The sequence below is a fragment of the Manis javanica genome, chromosome 4, assembly GCF_040802235.1.
Source record: "Manis javanica isolate MJ-LG chromosome 4, MJ_LKY, whole genome shotgun sequence".
NCBI lineage: Eukaryota > Metazoa > Chordata > Mammalia > Pholidota > Manidae > Manis > Manis javanica.
The window spans coordinates 160,940,637-160,956,416 of record NC_133159.1 but is presented as its reverse complement, the minus strand read 5'-3'; the positions used below and the strand labels follow the sequence as shown (position 1 = coordinate 160,956,416).

The 15,780-nt window shown below is 46.7% G+C and overlaps 1 protein-coding gene across 5 annotated transcripts in view; it reads left to right on the top strand.

Moving 5' to 3' along the window:
- The window catches only part of ACLY (ATP citrate lyase), a 38,436-nt gene that overhangs the window by 19,879 nt on the left and 2,777 nt on the right, over nucleotides 1-15,780 (top strand). For all 5 annotated transcript variants that reach the window (XM_017660394.3, XM_017660395.3, XM_017660393.3 and 2 more), the window contains 11 exons: nucleotides 379-520; nucleotides 778-946; nucleotides 2,235-2,339; nucleotides 3,142-3,338; nucleotides 5,956-6,037; nucleotides 6,673-6,783; nucleotides 10,151-10,278; nucleotides 10,879-10,972; nucleotides 12,759-12,913; nucleotides 14,166-14,316; nucleotides 14,426-14,569. In XM_017660394.3, coding sequence (XP_017515883.1) covers nucleotides 379-520; nucleotides 778-946; nucleotides 2,235-2,339; nucleotides 3,142-3,338; nucleotides 5,956-6,037; nucleotides 6,673-6,783; nucleotides 10,151-10,278; nucleotides 10,879-10,972; nucleotides 12,759-12,913; nucleotides 14,166-14,316; nucleotides 14,426-14,569 — 1,478 coding nt within the window. The remainder of the gene's footprint in view (nucleotides 1-378; nucleotides 521-777; nucleotides 947-2,234; nucleotides 2,340-3,141; nucleotides 3,339-5,955; nucleotides 6,038-6,672; nucleotides 6,784-10,150; nucleotides 10,279-10,878; nucleotides 10,973-12,758; nucleotides 12,914-14,165; nucleotides 14,317-14,425; nucleotides 14,570-15,780) is intronic.

Sequence of the window (15,780 nt, the reverse complement as noted above, 5' to 3'; positions counted from 1 at the left end):
AAGGACTTTAAGAATAATTTATGAAGCCTCCATTTGCATATAAACAGGAGCTGATTTTGTACCTTTCCTGTGAGATTGAGCAGGTCTTACAGGAATTCTGTGCCAGTGGGCCCGTTCTCTCTGCTCAGGGAGTCTTTTCTGTCTGTTGCTGAGCTGTTTACCAGCCAGGCAGGTCCTTTTCACTGTTTTCTACCACCTCTTCCAGAGAACTCGGGGCACCTCTTATCAGTTTCTCAGATTTCCATCCTCTGGATGTTCCTTTGCAGTTTTGATGAGCTGCCTTCCCTGAGCTGGGGCGTGGAAGGGTCCGGCAGGTAGCCCCCGCTGGTCTCCGGGCGTATCTGTTCTGGGTGCACTCGCTATGTCTTTGCCCACCAGGAAAGAGCGCCACCCTCTTCAGCTGCCACACCAAAGCCATCGTGTGGGGCATGCAGACGCGGGCTGTGCAGGGTATGCTGGACTTCGACTACGTCTGCTCCCGAGATGAGCCCTCGGTGGCTGCCATGGTCTACCCCTTCACGTGAGTCACACTGCAGCAGGGAGGCTGGAGATGGCTGCCACGCTGGATCTCACGAAGACAGAGCTTGGGGAGTCAGCTGGATTACCCTTTTTGCTGGGCAATCCATATTCCTGGGGGATCCTTTCCCTCAGAAGGGGAGTCTTTGAGGGCAGAGATCCTGCCTTTCCACCTTCTAGATAAAGCTTCTCCTGCTGGTTTACCCCTCCCGGCCCTGACAGGTTGGGGCTGCCCTGACCCCTCCTCTGCCTTCCTTGCAGTGGGGACCATAAGCAGAAGTTTTACTGGGGTCACAAGGAGATTCTGATCCCTGTCTTCAAGAACATGGCTGATGCCATGAAGAAACACCCAGAGGTAGATGTGCTGATCAACTTCGCCTCCCTCCGCTCAGCCTACGACAGCACCATCGAGACCATGAATTATGCACAGGTAGTCACTGGGGCCAGGCTGATGGGGAGCAGGAATGCCCCTGAATGGTGCCCCTGTCACTGCCTTCTGGGACAGAGGGCTTGGGATTCGGGACTGCTGGTGAAGGGTGAAAGTGGTTGGAGACACTTGCTATTCAAAAGACAGGGTAGTAACCCAGGGCTGGTGGGCTGGGTAGGGCTGCTACCAAGAGTCAATCAAGGTCATCTGCCCCCACCAGATTCTCTGTGTTTGCAAAGATGTCTTTAAAAAGAGAATCAAATGTATTTTCTTTTCTGTTATAAAATTATCGCATGTTTATAATTGGAAATAAATACCTTAAGTCTCAATTCCCAGAAACTCGGTGGCTGACATTTGACTATATCCTTATCCACATCCTTTTCTGTATTTCAACAGGTGGAATGATACCATATATAACTATTTTATAATCCGTTTTCTTCAGTTACTGTTTCAGTAAATTTTGGCAGCACCAGTTTCACTTTTTCAAGTCTTGGGGTGAACATCTTGGATTGACATTTGCAGATATCCTTAATTATTTCCCCAGCATGAGTGTCTAGAAGTCAACCTGCTGCATCAGATGTACAGGTTGCAAAGCCTTTGATCTGTCCTGCCTAGGTGCCCTCCAGAAAAGCTGTGTGGATGTAAACTCCCATCACTGGCTTGAAAATGGCTTTTCCCTGTACCCTCACCAACACTGAATGTATGGATTTAAAAAAAACATATATTTGACACAGTGCTAGACATTCTATTTAACTTGCATATCTGTGATTATTAACTGTAGCCATGGCCTCATAGACACCATCCCATCCCCGACCAGGGACCTGAAGCCCCCCCGCCAGGAGTTAAAAATCCAAGTATAGCTTTGACTCCTCAAAAACTTAACTACTAATAGCCTACAGTTGATTTTATGGTAGTAAATAAATGATCAGACAGACTCGATATCTACATATATTTTATGCATTCATGACATATCTAGCTTTTCTTTATTCTTTTCGATATTTCTAGGCTATGCAATTCTAATATGAGTTATTTTTAATTTGTCCCAAATCTCAAAAAAAATTTCCAGTATATTTATTGAAAAAACATCTACACATAAATGGACCCACAGAGTTCAAACCTGTGTATTGTTTAAGGGGCAGCTATAGTTAAGGTTTTGGGAAATATTTGCTTCTGCTTGGTTACCTGTGGTGTTAACCAGTGGGGATCAGTTTGGGGTGTCCCTACCTCTGGGAGAGATTTGGAGTGATCAGAGGCAAAAAGTTAACAGGGAAGGTCTGTTCTTATCCTATAGATCCGGACAATCGCCATCATAGCTGAAGGCATCCCAGAGGCCTTCACGAGGAAGCTGATCAAGAAGGCAGATCAGAAGGGAGTGACCATCATTGGACCTGCTACTGTGAGTGTCCCTTCTGGAGAGCCTTTTTAAGTTCAAGGCCATCTTATAAAGTTCTGGGCCCTCAGGAAGCCCACTTACTCTCTTCTGTCTTCCTCTAAGTTGGGAGGATTTAGAGAGTACCTTTTGAAAGTCAGGCTGTCCATATCCAGTTAATTTGTTAAAGGGCTCTCTCTAGTCCATATCACCTTTATAATTTCAAGGGGCTAATGCAAAGATTTTTTTTATTTTAAGCTTTTGTCCACTCTCATATAACCATGGCATAGTCTATGATTATTCCTTTAACTATAAGCCAAAGAAAAATCTACCTGGAGGCTTTATTTACCCAAAGGTATTCACAAAAGAAGAAATTGACCTGTGAATATTATTGTATTATTTGTTTTTACATAGTTGTTGCATTAAAAATTTGTCTGAAGTCATTATTGAATTAAGCAAGGGAACTTTCACCTCAGAGGCAGGGATGATTTTGAGCAGAGGCACACCTACTTTGTACACCTTTACTGGGTACTGTCTCCCAGTAGAGCAAAGGAGGTGATTTAACCCTGAGTATGTATATCTGAAACCGCAGTAATAAGCTAGGTTTTACAAAGAAGGCTCTCTTTTTTTTTTTTCTGTGTAATCTCTTGAGGGAGAGAAGAGCTTCTTCCCAAGCAGGAAACCCAACGTACAGGTGTTAGTTCTCTTGGCCGTTTTCCCCAGCCTGGCCAGAGTGGGTTGGGCAGATAATACTGGGCTTTGTGATTCTCCTGAGCTCTGTGGTCAGGAGCGCGTCCCTCCTCCCTGACAGCCGTCCTTGCGCCTGCAGGTTGGAGGCATCAAGCCTGGGTGCTTTAAGATTGGGAATACAGGTGGGATGCTGGACAACATCCTGGCCTCCAAGCTGTACCGCCCTGGCAGTGTGGCCTACGTTTCACGTTCGGGGGGCATGTCCAACGAGCTCAACAACATCATCTCTCGGACCACGGACGGTGTCTATGAGGGTGTGGCCATTGGTGGAGACAGGTGATTGGCTGGGGTGCCTGAGTGTGGCAGGCTGGGAGATGGGGGCACTGGATCCTCCAGTCTGCTCCCTGCCGCCGAGTTCCAGGCCAATGGGACTGTTGTTTAAGTCTATAAAATGGGGCATCTCTACTCTGTCTCAGGACTAACATGACCATAGAATCAGAAAATACAGGGAGAGGTGTTTTTAAAAGGTATTCGGGTTTTAGGGGTAATTCTGTTTGTTGTCTGAGTTGTGACCATAGGGAGGCAGCAGAGTGCAGTGGTTTGCAAGACCCCTTCTGAAATCAGACTAATTCAAATCCTAGTTTCCTGGCTTACCAGGGGGCTGTCCTGGGCAGGTTACTTACCCCCCACAGATCTCCATCGTCCCTACAGGTCAAATGGGAACATAACAACACCCACCTAGTGGGGTTGCTGGGAGGATTAAATGAGGTAATATACACATAAAGCAGCTAACAGGGCCTGGCACTTAGGAAGTACCCAGTAAACGTTAATTGTAGTCCTTATCAGTGATAGGAAAATCTCTTTTCCTTTACCCCCTACTGGTGCCACACTCCTGGCCACAAATGTGTGTGTGTTAGTGGGGTGGTTCCCATGCTCAGCAACTCTCTAAGTCTCTGCAGACAGCACCTGCATAGGCATCCTACAGCTCAACTCCATTGTGCCACTGTCTACCTGGACATAGCATCAGATCCCACAAGTTAAGGGCTCAGTCCCATAAGACGCCCCCCCAGCTGCAGATGTCATTTCCAAGTCTGAGCTTCTGGTACTCCTGAGCGACTAGCTGTGAACTGAGGGATTCCACAACCCCCTCCTTGGTTTGATAATTTGCTAGAATGACTCACAGACTCAGGAAAAGTTTACTTACTAGTTTACAAGTTTATTATAAAGGAACAACCAGATGGAAGAGATGCATAGGGCAGGGTGTGGGGGGGTAATATGGTGAGCTTCCATGCCCTCTGGGCATATCACCTGCCCAGCACCTGAGTGTGTTCACCAAGCCAGAAGCTCCCCAAACCCCCTTCTTTAGGGACTTCTGTGGAGGCTTCATCATATAGGCATGATTGAATATTGATTCAATCATGAATTAATAGATGGGGGGGGTGGAGTTGAAAATCCCAAGCTTCTAATCATGGATACGTCTTTCTGATGTCCATCCCGCATCCAGGAGCTCTGCAGGAGCCCACCCAGACTTGCCTCATTAGAACAAAAGACACTTGTATCACCCAGGAAATTCCAAGGAATTTAGGAGCCCTGTGTTAGATGCTTTTGTCACCCTCGTTGCTTAGGATTACAAGGGTTTTAGTAGCTCTGTGACAGGAATGGGGGTCAGGAACCAAATACATATTTCTTATTATTTTATCAGTAGTGTTCTCATTATTTTTGTTAGTGGCAGCACTGATCAGTAGGTTATCAATAGTGTTTTAGCTTAGAGTAATGCCTGGTACTTAATACTATGATAAGTGTTAGCTATCGCTATTTTTTATTATTACTTATACTATTACTACTGCCTACTATTACTATGAACTACTGTTTATTACTATTGTTATTACTGTTACTACTGTTAGACTCAGAACAACAAGCTGTTGGGAGAGTGAGTCACCTTGACAATCCCCCTAAGCTCTCCCAAATCATGTCAGATGGAATTCCTAGGGGAGGAAGGACTTCAGGGTGTGACCTGGCGCATCCTAGTCCCTGGGTGTTGCCTGACAAAGGGCTCCTCGTCACGTAAGTCTGGGCGTTATTGCAAGTTATACTGCCTTCCTGGGATTTATAATGCTCTTGTGCATATCAAAAGTCCATGAAGATCATCAGAGAGGTCTCCTCAGTCTTAATGCTTTTGCAAACTCATGTGATAGTAGGAAAAGAAAAACTTTATATAGACGTCCTTGCAGTAGTCTGCCATCCTGGGATATTGTTTGGTTCATTGTATTACCTGTTGCTGGGATAAAAAAAAAAATCCCCCAAAACAAAGTGGCTTCAAACAACAATAAACATTTATCCTCATGGGTTCTGTGGGTCAGGATTGAGGAGTAGCTTGATAAGGCAATTCTGGCTTGTTGATGGTGGGGTGGAAGGGGTCTTGTAAGGTTGCAGTCAGAGGTGAGCAGGGCTGCACCAGTGAAGGTTTACCTGTGGTTGGCGGCTGCTCTTACACGTGGCTGATAAGGTGTTCTCTGTGGGCTTCTTAAGAGAGTCCCAGGCAGAAGCTATTCTTTTTATAGCCCCTTGTTGGAAGTCAGTGTCATAGAATCACTTCTGTTCACATTTTGAAATTGAAACTAATCATTAGGTCTGACCTATATGCAAGAGGAGAGATGTGAGGTTCCACCTTTTTCAAAGAAGTTGTGGCCATATTTCAAAGCCACCACATGCGCTCTCCAGACATCTCTTACTGCCGCATAAAGCTCTGCGCTTATTAATTCCTCTTCCTTCCTTTCTCTTGTGCTCCATTTGCTAACCGCCCTTTAATCCTGAGGCGTCTCTGGACCCTCGCTGGGCATCCACACTCATGAAAAACCTCACAGTATTCCTAGTACAAGCGTGCTTCCCACACATACACACACACCTCCACAAGCCGCCTCCTCATCCTGTATGTTCTCCCTGCTCTCACCAGGTACCCTGGCTCAACATTTATGGATCATGTGTTACGTTACCAGGACACTCCAGGAGTCAAAATGATCGTGGTTCTTGGAGAGGTAAGTGAATTTTAAAAAAAGCTTTTTTTCGTTTCTCTCATTGTAGAAGTACTGCATAAGCTCAGTTTTTAGGAATTCATACATTTTGGTACTCCTACTGCCTTGACTCTGGGACTTAGAGGTTGTCATTGTTGATACTGCCGTGTTCCTGAAAAAGGAATTCTTGCCTTTCAGTGGCACAAGATGTTTTAGTGTCAATAAAGGAGAAGCTTTGTGCTGGTTAGCCATGTTTTTACCGGGTGGGCTAGATAGCTGGAGTAAAAAGTGCATTTTTTAAATTTGGTGGGAGAGTTCTGTAACCTCATCCCTTGCTCGTGCCTCTGATCAGGTCTGATCCTAAATCATCTTGTACCTTAGATCAGGAAAGGGGAGTCCCAGGGGCTCGCTGAGGATACCCAGTGTCCCTTTCCAATGCTTCCTTGCATCCAATCTCAATCTTACGGTGTATTATTTGGCCAAAGCCCAGGTCCCCTCATTTTCTAGCCAAGTTGTAACTCAAAAGACACCTGATGGTTATGGCCACTGCCTGACTTGGGACAGATTTCCCTGCTGGTGGTGCTGCTCTAGGAGTAACCTGGGGTGCTGGGGGGTTCTGTTAACCTGTGGCCTTTTCCTTGTTCTCTTGTCCCTGGCAGATAGGGGGCACTGAGGAATATAAGATCTGCCGGGGCATCAAGGAAGGCCGCATCACCAAGCCCGTGGTTTGCTGGTGCATCGGGACCTGTGCCACCATGTTCTCCTCCGAGGTACAGCCAGGACAGGCCACTCCCAGACAGGGAGGCTGAGAAGGGGCAGTTGAAGTGAACCACGTGGTCCTCCTGCTGAGAAGCTAGTTCCTTCGATACATGTTTATCACTTGCTCTGTTCCTACAAGATCCAGCCAGGGCCCTGCTCTGTAGGAGCTTACATCCATTTGGAAGAGACAAACTCACCAGCAGATTAAGGCTAGAACAAGGCTCTGAGTCCCTACTCAGAATGGGGAGCAATCTACTGTTTGGAGGAATTGATGAAAGGGCTTCACAGAGAAGGTGATGTTTGAACTGCATCTTGACAGACTAGATGGAGTTTGCTGATCAAAAGCTAAGCCGAGGAGGGAGAGAACACACCCCAGGTGGAGAGCTGGGGGGTAGGTGGTGAGAAGTTTGTGTAGGGAGAGGCTGCAGAAGAAAGCAGAGTTTGCTCTGGACATGTGTACCTGATGTGATGCATGGGAACATACCGGAAGGCATATGTAAGTGCAGCATGGGAGACATGTAATAGAAGTGACATAAACACTCTGAGCTATCTGTCTCCTGCTGGGAATAAGCCAGTCTTCAGCCCATCCTCCAGCTAAGAGTCCTCTGTCTCAAAGATGGCCCCTCCAGGGATAATGAAGCCAAGGACACAAGCACTTATCACCGATACATTCATCAATAGCTGACCAGGTGCTGAGTGTAAGGCTTTGTCCTCATGCCTGTGAAGACAAAACTTGGCCATCAAGGCTTCCTTCAATAATAATAATCCCTACACTTAATCCCTTAATTCTTACTACCAGTAGGCCTGTCATGCTACTTTTTCTCCCTAGAATGCTTGCCTTTCCCCCTTCAGATACTTGCCCACCTCAAAGTGGCGGTATTTGTCCAACTGAAAGATGTACCTCTCCTTTGAGCCAGCAATTCTCATTTCTGTAAAGTTACTCTGTGGGTGTGTATGCAGAAATGTGTCAGTCTGTGTACAAGCATACTCACTGCAGTGATGTAATGGCAAAAAATGGAAACAGCGTCATTACAAGTCAGGAGGGGACTGTGTCACCATGGCACGACCATATAATGGAAAATCAGGCAGGCAGGCAGAAGAATGAGGTGGTTGTTGATATTCATATAGAAAGAGTTTAAGTTGTGTTAAGTCAAAGGAAGGGCAGGATGCAGTAAATGCTCATAATATGATTTTGTGTAAGTATGAACTGTGTGTGTGTGTGTGTGTGTATGTGTTAGTTCTTTTCCATATAAAAAACACCGTTAGGGGTGAGCACTACTTCCCAAGGCTTTAGAAGCAGTTCTTGGTGGATCTACACAACCAGGCAAGTCATTTAGCCTCTCTGCCTCAGTTTCCTGAGCTGTAAAATGGGGATGATGCCGTTGTGTGGCTTACATAAGAAAGTAACTGTAAAGATAATGGCACATTTAGGTCTTAGCAACTGTTGGTTTCCATTCTTCCATCCACTTATTCCATGAAGCTGTTCCTGATACTCTTTCTTCTTGGCTGCTCTTCCTCCACCTCAGTAGTCAAAAATAATGCCTCCTCTGCCTCCATTGTTTCTCTTAAACACATTTGCATTACCAGCCCTCCACCTCCCCACCCCGACTACGTGAGGGCATCACCTTTCTCTCTGTGTCTGGCCCGGTACTCATCATCACTCCCTGGGTAGGGCAGGTCCTCAAGGTGTTTTTCAATGGATTTTTTAAAAACTATGAAGTTTCAAGCATATGCAAATGTAGACTAGTACAGCGACTGCCCAGTAGAACAGTGACAGGTCACATGACCTTGCAGAACATTCTGCCTTGTAGAGAAACTGAGATAGCACACAACAAAATCTCCATCTATCAGCACGCTGAGACAGCTCCTCAGGAAAGCTGACTTAAGCCTTAGGGGATGAGAGTAGAGACAAGGGGGTATCGGCAAGCTGGCATTTTTCAGAAGTATGTTCCACGGAGCACAAGTGCTGCAGTGATGGCCCACAAAACTGACAGAAACCAACCAACCAAGCGGGAGTTTCTGTATGCTACGACCATGCAATATAAACTGTCTTCCTTTTTAAAATTTTGGTTTTTTGTTTTGAGAAACCTCAGAGTTAAAAAAATTTGCTTAACTTTCCTGAACCCAGCATTTTCTAAGTTTATGGGTGCAGAATCTCCCCTTCCCACCCGATCCACTGGCAACTGAGTCCTACAAAGAATGCATGGGGATCCCTCAGTTTTAAGACATGTGTTTCCAAGCTGTTGCTAACCAGAGCAGCTGTTGCTAACCTGACCTTTTCAACCCTTAAGGCCCCTTTTGTTATATGCAGTGATTAAGCACACAGTGAGAGGCCAAGGTACCTGGGTTCAAATGCTACTACATATTAGCTGTGTGGCCTCGGGCAAGTTACTTTACCCCTCTTGTGTGTCCAGTTCCTTTGTTATAGGAAAGCATGCTAGCTACTGAAAGATCAAATGAGTAAAACTCTTAGAAGAGCGCCTGGACATAGTGTTATTTAAACAGGTTAGATATTTCTTTTTTTTTTTTTGGTATCATTAATACACAATTACATGAGCAACATTGTGGTTAGTAGATTCCCCCCATTGTCAAGTCTCCCCGACATACCTCATTACAGTCACTGTCCATCAGTGTAGTAAGATGCTATAGAGTCACTACTTGTCTTCTCTGTGCTATACTGCCTTCCCCGTGCCCCTCCCCCTACATTATGTATGCTAATCATAATGTCCTTTATTCCCCTAATCCCTCCCTTTCTGCCCATCCTCCCCAGTCCCTTTCCCTTTGGTAACTGTTAGTTCATTCTTGGGTTCTGTGAGTCTGCTGCTGTTCTCTTCCTTCAGTTTTTCTTTGTTCTGATACTCCACATATGAGTGAAATCATTTGATACTTGTCTTTCTCCGCCTGGCTTTTTTCACTGAGCATAATGCCCTCTAGTTCCATCCATGTTGTTGCAAATGGTAGGATTTGTTTTCTTCTCATGACTGAATAGTATTCCATTGTGTATATGTACCACCTCTTCTTTATCTTCTTTATCAACTAGTTGCTATTCTCCATCCCCCTGACCACTGCCTGAAGGAAGCCCAGAAGAGGTGTTTGTGGAATTGGATGGCCAGGCTTCGTATCTTGCCTCCCATACACACCAGCTGTGTGACCTTGAATAAGCTCCTGAACTTCTCGGTGCCTCAGTTTCCTCATCTGTAAAACAGGAGTCATCCACTATATGTATTCCGTGAGCCTGCTTGAGGCCTGAATGAAGTGATTGATGTGGAGTGTTGAATGGGGTCCGTCTGTGATCAGTGCTGATGTTCCCAGGAGCCTTTGTTTTCTCTCTCTTGGGAATGGACGAGCCCTGTAGAGCCATTTCCCTTTGCCTTCCAGGTACAGTTCGGCCATGCTGGAGCTTGTGCCAACCAGGCCTCTGAAACTGCAGTAGCCAAGAACCAGGCTTTGAAGGAGGCAGGAGTGTTTGTGCCCCCGAGCTTTGATGAGCTTGGAGAAATTATCCAGTAAGTGGACCTTGGGGAGGATGCCAGCCTTCCCTTCCCTCTCCAGACCCCTCCTTAGGACAGCAGCCTCTTCAGCACAGAGGTGTCTGATACTCAGTCCCTCTCAGGTATCTAGCACAGCAGTACAGATAGTCCAAAATCTTTTCTTTTGAGTTTCCATTTTATTTAGTTTGTAGAAGCAGCAGTTGTAGGCCATTCAGACTTGTATTAAAACATGTTCAGTTTCTGAGCCTACCCACTTGGCCTGGCTATAAATGAGAGATGAGCATAGAAACATCTAGAAAGTGTCATCTCTAATTGAGTGAGAGAGTTTTTGGGTAACCTGTTGTCTCTTCCCATTCTGCCCCTTGGTCCTTCCTTGGCCTCCAGATTCAGCTTTCTTTCAAGCTGCATTTGGGAAGGGGAAGTTCTTGGCCAGAGCTTGTTTTGTTTAGTTCTCAGGAGCCCAGCTGGTGAGGTTAGCCACTGATGGGGGGTGTGGTACAGAGCTAGAGAGCCTGAGGAGCTGGGGTTAGATGGAGGAGCATTCTTGGGATGGCTTAGAGGAGCCCAGAAGAATAAAAGTGGATGTCTTTTCTCTCCCCTTCCTCTGCCTGCCAGGTCTGTGTATGAAGATCTTGTGGCCAAAGGGGTCATTGTACCTGCTCAGGAGGTGCCACCCCCAACAGTGCCGATGGACTACTCCTGGGCCCGAGTAGGTGCTGGGGGTGTCCCTACCCGTGTGGGCAAGGGAGGCTTGGGGGCTAAGGTGGTGGCTCTTGAGTTGATTCAGTACCAACCCCTGGAAACCAGGCTCACCCTGCTAGTTAGGGCAGCCATGTAATCACTGCTCCAGGCTCCCAAGCCACAGCCTGAGGGAGGCTTCTCCCAGGGCATCAAAAGAAACTGTGGTGGTTACCCTTAGGTTCCAGCCCCGCCTTGTATGCTGGAGCTTGTGAGGCAACCCCTTCTGACCAACTCGTAAAACAAATGTAGCGCCCAGGAGAGCTCAGGGCATCATGTCTCTCCCACAGCTTTGTGGCCTGACCTGGATGCAGGGGCTGGGGACGGGCACTGTCCCCTAGAGTTGTTTGCACTTGCTTGGAGATTTCAGGGTGAAGTAGAGTCTGCTCTGCCTACGTGTCTAAGGGGCATAGATGGAGGTTTTCTCATACCTAGGTTTTCTTAGTATACAAGAACTCTTCTAAATCAATTTTAAAAAGACTAATAACCCACTAAGAAAATGGGTACGAAATGGTCTTTCAACGTGAAAAAATTCTCAACCTCACACCTAAAAGGAACCAAAGTAAAAACTGATGCCAATTTGCCCGTCAGGTCAACAATGAAAAACATTTCTTTGATAATGTTGTGTTCACATGGGTTTCACAGTGAGGAAACTGGTGTGTTTGTTGTCGGACTGGAAATTGGCACCACCTTTCTGAAAGGCAGTGGGGTAATATTAGTCACATTTAAAAGTGCTCATACTTTATGGCTCAGCAATTCTCTGTCTAAAAAGCTACTTCAGAGAAGTGCTCACAGACAGACACAAATATGTTCAAGAGTGTTTTTAGTTGATGTTATCAGGAGAGGAATGGCTAAATTGTGGTGGTGTATGAAAGGACTATATAGCAGTTAAAAGGAGTGAACTAGATCTGTGTAGGTGCTGACACTTCTGGAGCTCAGATTTCACCAAATAGTATATGGGACAATATCTCTATGATGATTATGAAGAATTTGTGCACACAAAGAAAGCAACATGTATATTTATATGTCTAGGTGTGATATACATAAAAATGGGAAAAGGAAGGTCCATAGTGATACTCACTGAACTAACAAATATTAAGGCAGAAAGAGGTTTTTTATTAAAGTTAATAGGGGATAACTGAAGAAATGGGCTAAGACATAGTTGGCTAATGATACCCCCATTGTGCCTCAACTCTTGAAACAGATAAATGCAGAAGCTTGGTCCCCTCCCCTGGGTAAAGGCCACCGTGGGGGGGATCCCCCACTTCTGCAGGCATGTGCTTCATTGCATTTCGATGGGGGGTTTAAAAGTTTTAAAGTGTGGAGCATTTAAAGTTTCCCTTTAGTTCCATCCTTCCATTTCTTAGCCAGGTGACCTCGGGCTAGTTACTGAGCCTCTCTGAGCCTCATTTCCTCTGCTCTCATGCCTTTGTAAGGTTAAGATGGACTTGTGGGTGTGAACTGCTTTGTGCCCTGCCTGGCTCTACGAATGCTCAGTGAGAAACAGAAATAGTGCCAGAGCTGAGCAGGTGCGATAGGCATAGCACTCCTATTTTCTGAACCTGAAATAATATAATAATAAAGGGGCTTTTGCACTTCTTTCTTGGGTGGAGTTAGTCTGAGCACTGTTGCTTGGCTGTTGGAATTAAGACTTTCCTGGGACACTTTGGTTCTGAGGGCACAGACAGTGAGGCAGTCCTGGAAAAATCTCTGTGGTCACCACAGCTGTGCTTCCCTCTGCCCCCATCTCTGCCCAGGAGCTGGGCTTGATCCGCAAACCCGCCTCATTCATGACCAGCATCTGTGACGAGAGAGGACAGGAGCTCATCTACGCGGGCATGCCCATCACCGAGGTCTTTAAGGAAGAGATGGGCATCGGTGGGGTCCTCGGCCTCCTCTGGTTCCAGAGAAGGTGAGGCACGGCGGGCAGAAGATGGCCCTGCAACCTGGAGTCAATGATTTTCCCCTGGCGAGGGAGTGGAGGTGGGCAGCCCTGGGGAATATGCCCAGGGCCAGTCTTGATGGCCACAGATCAATGCAAGGCTGGAGGAAAGAGAGACAAGCAGTTCTTGTGTCTTCAGTGACAGAAAGGCCAGTCCCAACCAAGAGGAGTAGGAAGCAGTGACCTCATCAGGGATCTTGATCGGCCCCTTTCCCTTTGGAACTTTTAAAGAAGTGGAACATAATGAATGCAGGCTTCTTGAGAGAACAGTGGGGCTTAGCTGGGGTGATGTGCATGGCTCTGGTGGCTTACAGAGCAATGGCCTGGTGGAGGTGCTGAACAGGCATTGTTTAAGTACCTTGTCCTGTGACATCTGTAAATTTTGTCTCATCAGCCTGAATGTTGGAAAAAAATGGTTTTCTCTGCAGCTCCCAAGCTTAGCTCACCCATGACATGAGACTGACAACTGGGCAAGGGGGCCATTCAGTATAAGAGTCACAGAGCCCTGGCCTGGGTGGTTCTGGGTAGAAGACCAGGCTGAAGTGTTGGTATGTGTCATGCCCTCCCCTGCAGAGAGCTGGGTCTTGGTCCTGCTTTGGCTCTTCCTGGGAGAAACTCACACACTGTAACACTTGAGCAGGTTTCCCTCCATCTGCTCTTGCAGACCCAAGTCTCCAAACTTTTTCCTTCATAGTCAGTTGGGAGGTTGAACACTGTGAAAGGGACGGGTCTTTACTCTCCGTCTGGCTCTCACGGGGTAGCCACAAATACAGGTCAAATGCTGAAACTCATGCTAAGAACTGCCTAAAGAAGAGATTTCAAACCCTGTTTGCTAACTCTTAGTGTATTTTATTTTATCTTTTTTAAAATGTTGAACTACAGTTAACGTAATATTTTATTAGTTTCATATGTACAACTAATGATTTGACATTTAATACACATGCAGAATGCTTACCACGGTGAGTGTAGTGACCAGCTCACTCTATTTTAAAAGTGGTATTTGATATCAGCAATGTCCAGAATGGCTCAAGAATCGGGGTTTTGCCTTGGAGCTGTATGATAGTATCAGACCTGGACGGGGAGATGGCTGCCCTACCTGAGTTTGAGTAACTTGTTCAGGGAGATGAGAGAGAGTCGGAGCACGGTCTTGCCAGTGGTGCACTGTTGAACCGCCCATTTTTGTTCCTGCTCTCTTCCTGACCCTTCATTTTCCTACCCCTAGGTTGCCCAAGTACTCCTGCCACTTCATTGAGATGTGCCTGATGGTGACAGCTGATCACGGGCCAGCCGTCTCGGGGGCCCACAACACCATCATCTGTGCTCGGGCTGGGAAGGACCTGGTTTCCAGCCTCACCTCGGGGCTGCTAACCATCGTGAGTGCTGTCATCCTGGTGGGACGCTGGGGGCTGTTCAGGCATGCCAGGTGGGTCTGCAAAGCTGAAGGAGACTTCCAGCTCAGGGCACCATGGTTTTCTCCTACAGGGGGACCGGTTTGGGGGTGCCCTAGATGCAGCAGCCAAGATGTTCAGCAAAGCCTTTGACAGTGGCATTATCCCCATGGAGTTTGTGAACAAGATGAAGAAGGAAGGAAAACTGATCATGGGCATCGGTCACCGGGTAAAATCGGTAAGTCACTGCTCTCGCTAAGGGACTAGATGTACAGACTGGATGGTGATGAGAGCATTGATTTAGTTGGGAACACCCAGGTTCTCAACTCCCAACATGCAAAGCTTTGGACATGTTGACAGATGCCAAAGATAAGGCCGCTTGTTTTTTCCATTATAATACAAATTGCCCTTGAACAGTTTCTGTTGTGTTCAGTTGCACTGTGAAAATGTGAGCTGGAAACTTTAGCTTCCAAAATGAACCTTACAGGAAAAAATGGATAAGGTCTGGGTTAAGGGGACATGTGGGGCACCTTAGGCTAGACAATGCTGCATGCTGCGGTAACAGACACCTCCAAAAATCCTGGCATCTTATAACAGCATGGGTTTATTACTTATGCACCCTATGTCCACTGTGGGCTGGCTGTGGCCCTGTTTACTGTCATCTGTGGTAAAGGAGCACCCCTCCCTGGGATGTTCTGGTCTTCTGTCAGAAGAAACTCTTAAAAGGCCTGCTTTGAAGTTGCACAGATCACTTTCACTCACATTTCATAGGCCAAAGGAAGTCACATGGTGAAGCCTGGCCTCACTGGGACAGGAAGAATAATAAAATCAGGGCAAACCTGATTGGGGGGGAAGGGGAGCAAGTATTTTAGTTAATAGAGTCTGCCGTGGGCCCGTAGTCCTCTGCAGCCCTGGTAGGGAGTTGTGATTAAAAATCAAAGGAAAAGAGAAGCGATACCAGCAGCTGCTCAGGGCCTTACAGGGACAGCTCCTCATAGGTCCCTTAGCCTCAGGGTCTTTGGCCCTGTAGCTATAGAAACCTCATCTAGTTGGCCACTCCTCTGGTCTAGGTGGGGTGTATGACACTTTAATGCAGGAGAGTCAGGCGTGTGATCTGGGATAACCCAAACAGTGGGCCCGCCCAGGATAGATCTCCTTGCTTGAAGAGCAAGGACTGTGTTAGAACCTGGGACGGTGGTCAATCTGAGGGACATTCCATCCAGGCTTTGCAGAACTTTGCTCAGCCACTGTGGCTCGCAAGCAGGTAACACCAATGCACAGCTCAGGAACTCATTCCTGAGATAACTTCAGACTTGCGCTGCCACACTCAGTCTTGGGCTTCTTCCTTTCAGAGTCCATACTGACCTATGTCTCTTTGCTAAGGGAGAAGGATGGGGAGGACACAATGGTCTGGGGATTTGGCATGTGCCTAAACCTCATTCCCCCACT